Below are 14,303 nucleotides of genomic sequence, written 5' to 3'. Positions count from 1 at the left end.
CCCTCCAGGACCCACGTTTACAGGACCACTCGCTCGTGGCTCTGGCCAGCTCCTCCTGCTGCTGGGCTGCTGGGCTGCTGGTTTTGAGAAACCTGTGATGTTCCATACCTGAGGACGTGCACAACCTAGAATACACAAACACTCACATGCAGGTGTATAGTGCGTGAGCATTGTCTCATGCGTGTGCTCACGTTTACATTAGTGCAAGTCCACACATCTGCACATGCATGCACAGGTGCCTACACAAAGCTACCCCACGTGTGTGTGTGCAGAGTGCCTGCATGCACACCCATGTCGACGTGCTCTGTAGTATTGATTAAGAGCAGTCCTTACCCAACACGCTATCTCCATTCACTCAGAAATGCAGAATGAAGAGGACCGGCGGTGACATCTGCTAGGAAGTGTTTTCAGGGGAACTGGGAGCGTTAGTGATGACTACTGTGATTATGCCTCAGCGTTTATCTGCCATGTCTGAAAGGCCCCAGATGATCGCATGTTCAAAAGAACATGCTAATGCAACCGGGTAACTGCTAATTGTCATTGATGTTTTTCTTCCAAAGAAGTGGGTGCATCTTCCAGGTAGAAGCCTGTGCAGGTCTGGCATTGATTTTCACCAGATTTTGTCATTACATTTGTCTCACAGCTTTAAAATAGTAGCAAATATGTGCAATTTATTTAAACAACACTAGGGAAGTTAACGGCGCGCCAGCTCCTTCATAGCAAATGGAGACAGAGCAGGTGGAGGCCAGCTGTGTCAGAACCTGTGCGAGGCGGGGTCTGGGTGCGGTCCCGGCAGCCCTGCTGGTGTGGAGGCATCTCCTGCGGAGCCTGGCTGTCTCTGCCCCACGCTGGGAGGGGAGGGCCCCAGCTGCAGACCCTCCTCCCAGGGGTGGTGCGTCAGGCCAGGCCCCTCCCCTCACCCCAGGGCAGAGTGGCGCTTGGCCAGTCTGTCCTCCAGATGAGCTGCAGAACAGAAGTGGCCCATCCCTTCTCCTGAGGCAGGTACCTGGGGACAGGTGAGCCTCGTTCCCGTGGGCCGGGGACCTGGGCAGGGTGCATCTGCAGAGCTCCGTCAGTCACCCTGCGGCCCAGTGAGTGCCAGCTGCCGCCCCCCCACAGCCAAGAAGGCGTGTTCCTGACGAGCACCTGGTGCCAGCCGCTGACCCAGGACCAGCCTGAGAGATGAGAGTCTCCCAGCCCCTCAGTTTAAAGGGGACCCCGAGGGCAGGGGGCACCCTCAGGCCCCCCCCCACCTCTTCACAGGAATATCCATTTCTGCCTTGCCCACTGCACACCTCCCATGAGGACAGGCCAAGAGATGCTGGTCCAGGGACAGCCAGGCCCTGGAAGGAGGATCCTGGCCAGTGCTCTGTCCTTGGGGTTGGTCAGGCCCTCCTCTGCCTTGGGTGCTGTGTGGCCTCTCCAAGTTCCCCCTGCTTCCTCCCTAGCAGAGTGGAGTGATGAGCTTCCCACTGAAGTGCTGATAGGAGGATTCTGGGGGAGAGTGCATGGAACAGTGTTTGGCCAGAGCCTGGAACCTAAGTGTCAGAACAAGGCTCCAGTTATCGTTGTTTATCTGACATTAAATGACGTCACACCTCCCTCATTCTGACGGGGGACCCAGGGGACACTTTGGGTTTTTAATTGTTGAAGACTCTTGAATGCAGGCCCAACGGGAGGAAGGTGCGGGGGCTCCTGGTGTCCTCATCCAGGTGGTCTGTGGCACTGGTGGCGAGCAGGGGCGGGTGCCAGGATGGTTCTGCACCAGGCAGGCAGCCGCTCTGTGTGCAGCCTTATTTCCACGCCATCTTTTAGCACAAGGCAGGGGCAGCCGACAGAACCATGCTGAGCACAACAGGTGTCCTTGCCTGGGTCCTGGGCTCCACAGAGGGCCTTTGGCTAGAAGGCAGCCCCAGTCAGGTGCCGCAGCCAGCATGGCCCTCTGCCTTGGGCTGTGCTGACCGGGCTCTGCCTCCTCTGGCTCCCGGAGACTCAGACTCAGGTGAGCGTGGACCCGGGCAGAGCTGAGCTTGCTGTGAGGAGACAGGGACATGAACGTGTCACCCGCGCACCGTGTGGGCACTCTGCTGCCCAGGGACATCGTGTGAGCTCTGACATCCAGGGACCCTGCAAGTAGAGGGCAAAGCAATAGCACAGAACAAGACCCCAGAGTGGCACGCAGTGACAGTAGCGTCCCAGATGTGGCTGTACTGAGGGCTTGCCCAGGCATCCAGGGTTTCCCTGGTGATTTTACTACCGTGAACACATCTCCCTGGACGCCCTCATCCACCCACGCTCTCAGGACGCATTTCCAGCTGCGGAGCTGCTGTCCCCGGGCAGGGCTGCTGAGGCTCTGGTTAGCTGCTGGCACCCTGGTGGGGAAGGCTGTGCTGGCTGCAGGGCCCAGCAGCTCAGGGAGCCACAGTGGCAGCACAGGCAGGCTCACACAGGCTCACACAGGTGACGGCCACATTCCTCATCGTCATCTGACCCAGAGCTCTCACCACCATGCCCAGTTCAGAAAGAGGAGGCGGGGCACGCTCTAGTGACGCCAGAAACATTAGGCTCTCATCTGCTGGACCCAAACCCCACACCCCTGCCATCGCCCCCACTCACAGCCTGAGTCACAACGGGCTCCCCATGTGAGTGTTAATTCTGCTTGGTCTTGTCAGTTGGACAGGTGGACAGGACACACCACTCTAATTTGCAATTTTTATTGCTGGAAGATGTGGACATTTTCACAAGTTTATTAGCCATTAATATTTATTTTGCTATCTTTTTATGTCCTTTTCCTGTTATGAAAAAATACTTCATTATTTCTTATTTATTTGTAAGAGCTCTTTCTATAGAGGCTATTAACACTCATCAAATTGGTTATACTTTATATTTTCCAAACTTATCATTTGCTTTGTGGGTATATTTTTATAAACAGGAGTTTAAAATTAAAATGTGTCAGTTTTCCATGCTTTCCCCCATTATTTGGGGTTTACAAGGCCCTTACTGAACTGGAATAGAGCTCCATGGTGGAGCGTGTGCTTAGCAAGCATGAACTCCTGGGTTCAACCACCAGCACCAAAACATAAATAAATGACAGGAGCCCTTGTCCACCCTGCTGGTGACATTGTTGGTGGCTATGCCCCTCTTGAGCTGCCTCTCCCCGCTAATCCTGTAACCCAGGCCCTGAGTATCCATGAGGGTCTTGCCCGATGTCTTCCTGACTCTGCCCAGAGTTCCCAGAGTTCACAGCTTTCCTCTACCAAGAGCGGCCGGTTCTCCTAACAGACGCGCTTCTCCTTGGTGCGAAACTTAACCCGACTCCCCTGACTCTTGTCTCCCTCCACTCAATGCTGCAGAGAGGAAAGAAGAAAGACGTGACCCTGGACCCCTCCCAGCCCCCAAGGGACATGCTGCTGCCCTGGCCTCCACACCAGCGCTCCGGGGGGCTGAGGCGGCAGAAGCGAGACTGGGTCATCCCCCCCATCAACGTGCCGGAGAACTCGCGCGGGCCCTTCCCGCAGCAGCTCGTGAGGGTGAGTGGGGCCCTTCCTGCTCGGCAGGGGGTCGTGGGGGGCGGCCGAGAGCCAGGCAGGCTCTGCACCCGGTGTCAGGAAGGCCGAGGCTGCCCTCGTCCCTGGAGGCCTGCGCGGTGCAGAGCGGAGGCCAGCAGGGAGGGAGGCGGGCCCCAGGGCAGGGCCTTCTTGGTGGTGGCCGAAGCTCTCTGGGTTAGTTTTGAAGGCTGTCTCGTGTGGAAGCAGGTGGGGCAGGGACACGGAGCCGGCCTGTGATCTCTGACACACTGTGGTCCAGCCAGCCGCACGTCTTTCCAAGTGGCCTGGTGGCACCTCTGTGCCGTGGTCCTGGCACAGAAAGCCGGTGTCTCGCATTGAGCCGGGTGCCACCTGCTGCTTGTGTGCCTCCAAGCCCCCAGCAGCCGCTGTGGCTGCCCATCCTGCAGGGGGGTCTGTGTTTCTGTGGTCAAGACGGTCACCCATCGGCCAGCATTTTCTTCTTCCCCTTGACAAAAATCACAACTCAGTCTGAGCTGTAATTTGATAAAACGATGGTGAGATTCTGTTCGATGATTCCAATCCTCGGTGGAAAGGCCTCATCCCTCTGTTTGGAAATTAGCCCCCAGAGTGTGGAGAGGGGCGTCCTGTTCTTGGTGCTGATGAGTCGCTCTGTCCCTTGTCCCTCTGGATGCACAGGACTGGGCCGTATTTAGAATGGAGAAGGGGCCGGGAAAAGGCTTACTAAAACCAGCAGCCAGGAACTTCAAATATCTCTTCTGAACATAAAGATTTAAAGAAAATATAGTCAGAATGAATGAAGAGATGGGGAATAAACAGCACAAAATGGAATATTTAAACATATAACCAAATGGAACTGGGAAACCTGGAGAGTACGTCTTTCTAATGAAAACCTCACTGAGGAATAGGCTGTAGACGGCAGAGGACAGGGTCAGTGCATCTGCAGATAGATCAATAAGATCATCCCATTTGAAGAATGGCTGGTGGGAGGACTGGAACAGACAGTTTCAGTGGGACAATGACAAGGGACCCAGAGAAAGACAAAAGGGAGATTGAGAAAATTCATCGAAGAAATAAAGGTTGAATTTCCCGCAAATTTGGTAGAGAAACAAACATATAGATCCAAAAAACTTCATGAATCCGGACAGGATACATCAAACAAAGCCGTTCCTTACAGTCAAGCTGCTGAAATTCAGCCATAACGAGAAGCCTCCGAGCAGAGGGGAGCAGACCCACAGATGGCCGCAGAGAGGGAGCCGGTGACTTTCCCTGCAGAACAATGGCAGCCACCGGCCAATGGGAGACCAGAATTCCACACCCAGACAGAAGGTCTTCCACCAGGTGGAGTGAAGAAAAGTCGTTCCTGATACGCAGACTGAGGGAACATGTCACCAGCACACCTACAGGAAGTGTGAAGGACCTTCTTCAGCTGAAAGCCAGTGACATCAGCCCAACTTTCAGACCCACAGGAAGGGACAGAGACGCAGGAAGAGGCTCTCTGGGCCACTGGGAAGACAGTGACCTTCCCTTAATTTCTCACTAAGTGAAGCCGGAGGGCTGAACCGTGGGGCTGAGTAACTTGTGTAGATGACACATGACAGCAACATGGCGACTCAGCCAGGCAAAGACCAGGGGGCTGAAGCCTGCAGTGTGCACCTCCCTGCTTCTGATAACCGGCTCGGTATTGGCTCTGAGGGCTCCATACTTTTCTTGTGGGGATGCCTAGAATTAGAAGAATCTCCTACAGAGGTACAGGTTGGAGCACTAGCTGGGTCCCCGCGGAGCAGAGTCTGCTGACCGCCCATCCCTGATGAGCCTGTTTTCTGGGGCCAGAGAGGCCATGGTGAGCAGGGCATAAAGGACCGACCGTCCCTGGGAAGGAACCAACATGTTCCCAGAATCCAGTTGTGGTGGCTTTTCTCCCCAATAAACAGATGGTGACAATGTGGCACCTTCCCTCTGTGCAGACACAGTGACCACGACTGGATGGGGAGACTACCTAAGATTGACTGTGGGAGCCACCCCTGGGCCATCAGCTCAGCCCCAAGGAAAGGCCTCTGTGGAGAAGCCCTCATGCAGAAATAAGGTGGCCCTTGGTCCTGCCCGTCACCTGCAGGGGCTGCCCCTTCCCACCCCAGGCGGGGGGCAGTACACCTGGGGCCTAGCCAGTGCTACCCCAGTGGTTCCAGCGCAGCAGGATGGGCTGTCCCCAGCTGCCCCACACATCTCCCTGTGCCTACCGGGAGTTCATACCGTCCTCGCTAAAGCCCAAGGGACGTGGAGAAAGCGGTCGTCCAAGGACCTAGTGCCTGGGTTCTGTGGTTTGATCAGTCATGGGAAGGGAACGTGCAGCCCTGTGTGCACCCTCCCCATCTGAGCAGGGAATGTCCCCTGGCTTGAATTGCTTTAATGGCTGTATTTATGCAGCTGAAAGTGTCTTAAGAAATGAAAGTAAAATCAAATTGCTGCAAACGCTCGGATAATTTATCAGAGAATATTCAATTAGAATACATTAATATTTTAGATTTCCATCATCAATTTAATATTTGGGGACTTAGTGCAGTCACTGAGCTGCGGTACCCTGTGGCGGGTGTCCACGCTGAGGGCTCCAGCAGGGGCACTCCAAGTCCAGCAGTGGCCACAGGCCTCGTGTGGCTGGGCAGGACGCAGACCAGGGGTGGGCCAGGTCAGGGTAGTGGGGTCCAGGTGATTCGGGGTGCAGCACCCTGAGGACCAGAGGCAGACAGTGGGGAGTCTTCTTGGGGTGTTGGGGCCAGGCGGCCCATCCCTTGTTGTACCGGGGTAGCCTTCACTCTGGAGCGGTGGCCCTCTTGGGGGACCATGAGTGTGTCCTTGATGACACCAGGGGACAGCTGAGTCCTCTCCTGCTGAGCCAGCTTGCCCTCTGGGAGGGGGCTGTGGAGGAAGCAGGTGGGCGGGGTGGAGGAGAGGGGTGAGCGAACAACAGGTACATCTGGGACCAGAGGACATGGGTGCCAGCATGCGCTCTCAGGTAAGGTGACTGAGCCACCTCTGAGGAGGGAACCGACTGCAATGGCGGTAGAACTGTGGTGACTGGGGGCAGGAGCTCCAGAAAGGCTCAGGGTCCCGAGAAAGAGCCAGGAGGTCAGAGTGACAGACAGCCATGCCCAGGGAGAGGGTGAGAGAGATGAGCTGAGAGCGTCAGGGCCAGGTCACCGGGGCGGGTGGCTGTGGGAGGACTCAGCATTTTACTTTGAGACTCGAAGGGACCTGATGTGGCTATCAAGCCCCCCCGCCATGCTGCTGCAAGTGAGTCAGATGACAGGGACAAGAGTCACAGGAGGAGGATAATGGGGGGAGGGGGTCCACAGGACCCCTGTGCAGAGACAGCAAGGATCAAGGGATGAATATCTTGTTTAATTAAAATAAAGGCTGGAAACCCCCAATAAACCCTTTTATTCTCTAAGTTTGTATGGCAAGATTCAAGATCTGGGAGCCGACGCCCTGAGACTTGAAAGATCCTGGGGTCCTCCCTCCCTCTGAGGCTGTGGCTCCAAAGAGCAGGCCGTGGCCATCCACCCCACCCAGCCCCTTCTGCCCTGGAGGAGCCAGCTGGGCCACGGCAGGGGGCGTCCTCGGAACCCTGAGTCAGTCCAACTCACAGGAGGGGGCTCTGCTCCCAATGTGACCCAAACGTGTGCGTCCCAGCTCCCCGGCTGTGGACTGCCTGTCCCTGCTGCTGGCCGACCAGCGCTGATAGTTGTGATAATGATGACAAGGACAGGGCTGATGATGGGGGTACTGGTGACGACAATGATGGTGAGGGAGACGGGATGCTTCGATGTCAGTGATGGGGACGGTGGCTACTTACCTGGTGATGGCAGTGGGTAGTGGCAGAGTGATGGTGGTGAGGACAGTGGTGGTGACGGGGGACTGGTGACGACAATGATGGTGAGGGGGACGGGATGCTTCGATGTCAGTGATGGGGACGGTGGCTACTTACCTGGTGATGGCAGTGGGCAGTGGCAGAGTGATGGTGGTGAGGACAGTGGTGGTGATGGGGGTACTGGTGACGACAATGATGGTGAGGGGGACAGGATGCTTCGATGTCAGTGATGGGGACGGTGGCTACTTACCTGGTGATGGCAGTGGGTAGTGGCAGAGTGATGGTGGTGAGGACAGTGGTGGTGACGGGGGACTGGTGACGACAATGATGGGTGAGGGAGACGGGATGCTTCGATGTCAGTGATGGGGACGGTGGCTACTTACCTGGTGATGGCAGTGGGCAGTGGCAGAGTGATGGTGGTGAGGACAGTGGTGGTGATGGGGGACTGGTGACGACAATGATGGTGAGGGAGACGGGATGCTTCGATGTCAGTGATGGGGACGGTGGCTACTTACCTGGTGATGGCAGTGGGCAGTGGCAGAGTGATGGTGGTGAGGACAGTGGTGGTGACGGGGGACTGGTGACGACAATGATGGTGAGGGGGACAGGATGCTTCGATGTCAGTGATGGGGACGGTGGCTACTTACCTGGTGATGGCAGTGGGCAGTGGCAGAGTGATGGTGGTGAGGACAGTGGTGGTGACGGGGGACTGGTGACGACAATGATGGGTGAGGGAGACGGGATGCTTCGATGTCAGTGATGGGGACGGTGGCTACTTACCTGGTGATGGCAGTGGGTAGTGGCAGAGTGATGGTGGTGAGGACAGTGGTGGTGACGGGGGACTGGTGACGACAATGATGGGTGAGGGAGACGGGATGCTTTGATGTCAGTGATGGGGACGGTGGCTACTTACCTGGTGATGGCAGTGGGCAGTGGCAGAGTGATGGTGGTGAGGACAGTGGTGGTGACGGGGGACTGGTGACGACAATGATGGTGAGGGGGACAGGATGCTTCGATGTCAGTGATGGGGACGGTGGCTACTTACCTGGTGATGGCAGTGGGCAGTGGCAGAGTGATGGTGGTGAGGACAGTGGTGGTGACGGGGGACTGGCGACGACAATGATGGGTGAGGGAGACGGGATGCTTCGATGTCAGTGATGGGGACGGTGGCTACTTACCTGGTGATGGCAGTGGGTAGTGGCAGAGTGATGGTGGTGAGGACAGTGGTGGTGACGGGGGACTGGTGACGACAATGATGGTGAGGGGGACAGGATGCTTCGATGTCAGTGATGGGGACGGTGGCTACTTACCTGGTGATGGCAGTGGGCAGTGGCAGAGTGATGGTGGTGAGGACAGTGGTGGTGATGGGGGACTGGTGACGACAATGATGGGTGAGGGAGACGGGATGCTTTGATGTCAGTGATGGGGACGGTGGCTACTTACCTGGTGATGGCAGTGGGTAGTGGCAGAGTGATGGTGGTGAGGACAGTGGTGGTGATGGTGATCAGGGGGATGGGGATGGTGGTCATGGTTTTGGTGGCCGTGGAAATGGTGGTCACTGGGATGGTGGTCACTGGGATGGTGGTAATATGGTGATAGTGGGGATGGTGGTGATAAGGATGGTGGTGGGGATGGTGATAAAGATGATGGGGATGGGGATGGTGATGGTGAGGATGGTGGTGATGGTGGTGATGGGGATGGTGATAAAGATGATGGGGATGGGGATGGTGGGGATGGTGGGGATGGTGGTGATGATAATGGTGTTAGGGTGGTGGTGATGGTGATGATATGTGATAGTGATGATGGTGGTGATGGTGATGATATGTGATGATGATGATGATGGGGGTGGGGATGGTGACAATGATAATGGTGATGGGGATGGGGATGGTGATGGTGAGGATGGTGGTGATGGTGGTGATGGGGATGGTGATAGAGGTGGGGATGGTGGTGATGGAGGTGATGATAATGGTGTTAGGGTGGTGGTGATGGTGATGATATGTGATGGTGATGGTGATGGGGTGGGGATGGTGATAATGATAACGGTGATGGTGATGTTGATGGAGGTGGGGATGGTGGGGATGGTGGGGATATAGTGATGGTGATAATGATAATAGTGATGGGATGGTGGTGATGAGGATGGTGATGGGGATGGTGATAATGATAATCAGGATGGGGATGGTGGTGATATGGGGATGGTGGCAATGGTGGGGATAGTGGGGACAGTGGGGATATGGTGATGGTGATAATGATAATGGGGATGGGGATGTGGTTACTGGCACAGTGATGGTGCTGGCGAAGATGGGGATGTGGTCATAATGATGAAGAGAACCTTTGGCACTTGTCATCAATACCAGGCACCTGAGCTCCCATCTGCCAGTCACTGTGCTGGGCGCCAGGGACTGGATGAATGCTATGAATGGGTTGCAGACCCTGCTTTTAAGGATGTCCGAGGCAGGTGAAGGAACAACAAGTTACATCATAGTGGGGTAAATGTGACTCTCAGAGTGACACTAGGAGCCCCTGGGGAGGACGCCTTGGGCTTAGGGGGAGGCATGAGCAGAGAAGAGCACAGGGAGGCACCATCCACCCAAAGCAGGAGGGTGTCGGACACACAGCAGAGACTGGGAGGTCAGCAGGCCACCTGAACGTGCAGCTGTTTTGTGTCTGGAAGGTGCAAGAGGCACGGCCAGGGGAGTGGACTGAGAGGAGAGGGAGGCTGGGCCAGGGGTGAGAGGTGGGGCCTGGGGCTGGCATCCCCCCTCCCCAGACCCGACCCTCCCTCCAAGGAAAGCCCTGGACTCTGGGGCCATGTTCCCTCCGGGTCACTCTCTCTGGAGGCCACAAAGGGAACCTGGGCTCGCCCAGGCTTTGCCCCTCCTCATACTTCCTCTCCCCCCCATACCCAGCCCCGCGTGGCCACACAGATCTGCTGCCTGCACCCAGAAAACACTGACAGGGCGAGAGAGGCCATCACGGAATGTGCCCGGGCTGAGAGAGGTGCTTCCTGTCCCAGGATGCCCTCGGTGTCCCTCGGTGGTGATGGTGATGGTGATGATATGTGATGGTCTTGCCCATGACACCAGAGCTCCCACCTCTCTGGAAGCGAGTCCGGGTGGTGCCCCTGCCAACCACTCCACCCTCCCTGAGACAGACACGTCATGCAAGGAGTAAAACTCCAAGCTGCAGAGCTGAGCACCGCCAGGCGTCACTCACACAGGGCACACTGCTCCGTCAGCACAAGGCAGGAGCCCACAGCCTCCTGCAGTCCCACCCCAGGGCAGGGACATGCTGGGCTGTGGATATCGGGCTCCGTCACAGAGACCATTGTCACCCAGGGCTCTGCCTTCTGTCTGCACCCCCGCAGAGGAGGCCCAGGCACTGTGCACAGGGCCTGCAGGGCTCTCGGAACAGAAGCTGGAGAGGCTGGCCCAGCGGGGCCTCAGGCCTGAGACTCCCGGCTTGCCTGGGCCAGGCCTCCTGAGAAGGTCCCTGGGTATCTGGAACCAGCCTCCTCCCACACCTCAGCCCGGCCTTTACGGAAGGTAGGACAGAAGGTGTCCTGGGCCTCCTGTCTGTGGACCAGGGGAGGGCTTTCAGCACATGTGGACTGGCAGGTGGCAGCGCACTTGGTGACCTGTGTCCACTTCTGGCAGGATCTAGTGGCTCCTCTGACAGCCAGAACAGCACACAGCAAAGCCAAGTGTGTTGATGGCATGTGACACAGTGAGCACACGGAGCCGCTGGGTGGGAGCACCTCTAACAGGGCAGGTGTGGAACTGCAGGAGGCCTCCAGCAGATGCCCTCTATGGTGCAGGCAGCCTGGGAGGGTCACACAGAGTGCCCGGGCTTTCCTATTAGCCGAGGCAGTTCCAAAACCACTCTGAAACCAGGGCAGGCCGCGACAGGATGGCTGTCAGGGGAGTCTGAGATTGTCCCCTGAAAGACACTTAGTGGCTGCTCTTGGGAGAGGCAGCCCTGACCCACCCTGGCCTGGGAGAGGGGCAGAGGAGCCCAGCGGGGCCTCTCCTCAGGGGTCTCCAGCCCCAGGCAGGTTGGCCATGGGCCGGGCTGGCTCTGCAGCGGGAGGCGACGGCCAGGCTCTGAAGCATGGAAGCCCAGCTGTGGGAACAGAGGGCGCGGGAGCGTGGGAGGGGGAGCAGCGCGGAGCCAAGGCCGCTTCCAGGGCTCGGGGCGGTGGGAGGCTCTGCTGCACCCAGAATCACCTCAGTTTCACGCTGCTCTCCAGACGGTGACAGCACATGCCTGCTCCAGCAGAGCACACTGTCCCCTGGAGGGGACCGGGGCCAGCCACCCTCTCTCTGGGTGGAAGGGAAAGGGCCCAGCCAGGCCCAGAAGGCTGCAGGCTGTCCTCTAAGGCCAAGGACAGGAGCAGCTGGGCCACACTGGAGCCTGCGTGGACACGAGCCCCTCCTGCTCCTGGGCATGGAGGGACATGGGTGTCGTCACCAAGCCAAAGGAGCCCCCACCCGTGGGCCTCCACTGTGAAGGTAGAGAAGCCGGCATGGGTGCCCAGGTGCTGCTGGCCCCCCGCAGAGGGACACCTGGCCCCGAGTCAGAGCCTATTCCTCATGGGCCCAGGTTTCAAGATGAAGCAGGTCTGGCCCAGGCAGCGCTGAGACTGTAGCAGAAGAAAACAAAACCCTCCTGGGTGCCAGTCCACCCCCAGGGGCTCACAGAGGTGCCAGCCCACCCCCGGGGGCTCATAGAGGGGCCAGCCCACCCCCGGGGGCTCACAGAGGTGCCAGCCCACCCCCGGGGGCTCATAGAGGGGCCAGCCCACCCCCAGGGGCTCACAGAGGTGCCAGCCCACCCCCAGGGGCTCACAGAGGTGCCAGCCCACCCCCGGGGGCTCATAGAGGGGCCAGCCCATCCCCGGGGCTCACAGAGGTGCCAGCCCATCCCCGGGGCTCACAGAGGTGCCAGCACCCCCCCCAGGGCTCACAGAGGTGCCAGCCCTCCCCCCAGGGCTCACAGAGGTGCCAGCACCCCCCCAGGGCTCACAGAGGTGCCAGCACCCCCCCAGGGCTCACAGAGGTGCCAGCACACCCCCCCAGGGCTCACAGAGGTGCCAGCCCACCCACAGGGTTCTGGTAGAGAAGGCGGGGCCAGGAGTGGCCCCTGTCACAGCCTCAGGTGAGGGCCTGGACACAGATGTCACACCGAGAGCCTCGGGCACCTCGGGCACCTCGGGCCCCTGCTGCAGACGGTGCCTGCTCCTGGGTTAAGCCAGAGAGGCAGAGTGAAAGGCACAGCTCCAGCAAGGCTCTGGGACCCCCTCTGGGTCTCGCTGTCCCTGTGCCTGGGCTGGAAGTGGCAAGCCCCAATCCAGGGCACCATGAAGTGCCACTCCTCAGCCACTCCCTGACCTGGGACGCAGGACAGCTGCCAACGCAGGGCCACAGGGCCCGTGGCTGCACCTTCCGGCCACAGGAGAAGCAAGGACCCTCTGTGGCCCGTGTCGCAGGCCTGGCCATGCACAGCGCTGGCCCTTCCTCTCACCAGCTTGCTCTGTACTCCCTGTTAAAGCTGCAGTTGGTGAAAATGAGCCTCCGCTGACCCGGCCTCGATCCACACCGAGGGCAGAGGTGACAGCAACTTTATCACAACCTGAGTCCCCTGAGACTTCACCAAGCTCAAGGCTCTCTAAATGCAAATTTAAAAAGGTTTTCATGTGTGTTAAATAAATACAGCCACTTTCCAGAGCCATGGTGATGGAGGGTTGATTTTATAGCTGCTATGCTTCTGATCAACTATTACTTAAAATTAGTCCCTACCAATATTTCTAAATAATCAGATAATATTTGAGTAGCTTAAATAAACTGAATTACATTTAAATAGCCATAAACTGGGGGTTTTACAGAGGCAGGTCCCAGCATCTGGCTGATGTACGTGTCGGGGAGGCTGACACCCAGCCTTTACACTCCAGAAGGGGAACAGATCAAATTCGTCTCATCAGGTGTTGGGCTGTTTTAACATCTCCGGGGATGCCCAGGAGTGAGTGCCAGCTGTAAGCTCCTGTGTGAACGCTCTGGGCCTCAGGTTTACAATCTCCACAGGAGCTTTAACCTCCCCTCCCTGCACCAGAAGCCTGCTCTGCTTCCCCTGTTGGACCTGGGACCCTTGGTGGCTTGGGAGGTGGAGGGACGCACAGCCCCCAAGACACACCGGCCCCTCCTCCTCAGGGACGCAGACTCCCTGCCTGGGTCCTGGGTGTCCCTCAGCCCCTTCCCTGTGGTCAACAGGGAGGCTGTGTGGGCCGCATACGTGATGCACTTGCAGGGACCCGGTGCCCCTCCCTGCCTGGCTCAGCCCCGAGGTAGGCGGTGCACCCTGATCATGCAGCGCCAGTGGGTCACAGGCTCAGAGAGGCCAAAGTCTCGCTCATGGCCACTTAAGGTGGAACTGGGCTCTGAATCCCAAAAGTCAGACCGCTGCTCCCACGGGCAGCCACCCTGCTGTGTGCAATGGGGAGGAGGGGGTTATGCTAGGAAAGTGGGTGGGGGCCCAGAGCACCCTGTTCCCAGGGTCCTGTTGCTCTTTTCTCCATCTCTGAGGGAATTACAAAGACATGAATGTTTCCTGTGGAGTTTTGCTTTGAAGGACAACTTAAGGTGACCTGACAGTGCCTCTGCTGCTGCCACGTGGCCTTGAAGTGCCGCAGGTCCCCTCTGGGTGGCCTGGACGGTTCCGACCATCTTCTGGCTGCTTTCAGATCACGCGGCACCGGCCGGGTACTTGGTATGCTTGGTACGATCCGTCCAAGCTGGCAATTAACAGTGCCACAGAGAGCCTGTCCAAACCAATTTCCCCGGGCTCGGTATTTGAAAGTCTAAAAATCCCTAATACCGTGAGGCAGGCAGTATTTAAATTTAAGTTCGGTTCCCAAA

The 14,303-nt window shown here is 57.7% G+C and overlaps 1 protein-coding gene across 1 annotated transcript in view; it reads left to right on the top strand.

The window, feature by feature from the left end:
• Positions 1-14,303, top strand: part of CDH4 (cadherin 4) — a 423,409-nt gene that overhangs the window by 307,522 nt on the left and 101,584 nt on the right. Inside the window, exon 4 of the mRNA XM_081289717.1 lies at positions 3,354-3,530. Within this exon, the coding sequence (XP_081145843.1) occupies positions 3,354-3,530 (177 nt within the window). The remainder of the gene's footprint in view (positions 1-3,353; positions 3,531-14,303) is intronic.

The sequence above is a fragment of the Spermophilus citellus genome, assembly GCF_964194105.1.
Source record: "Spermophilus citellus genome assembly, chromosome: 4".
NCBI lineage: Eukaryota > Metazoa > Chordata > Mammalia > Rodentia > Sciuridae > Spermophilus > Spermophilus citellus.
Note: the sequence above shows the minus strand (reverse complement) of the source record. Positions and strands in the feature narration are given on the sequence as shown.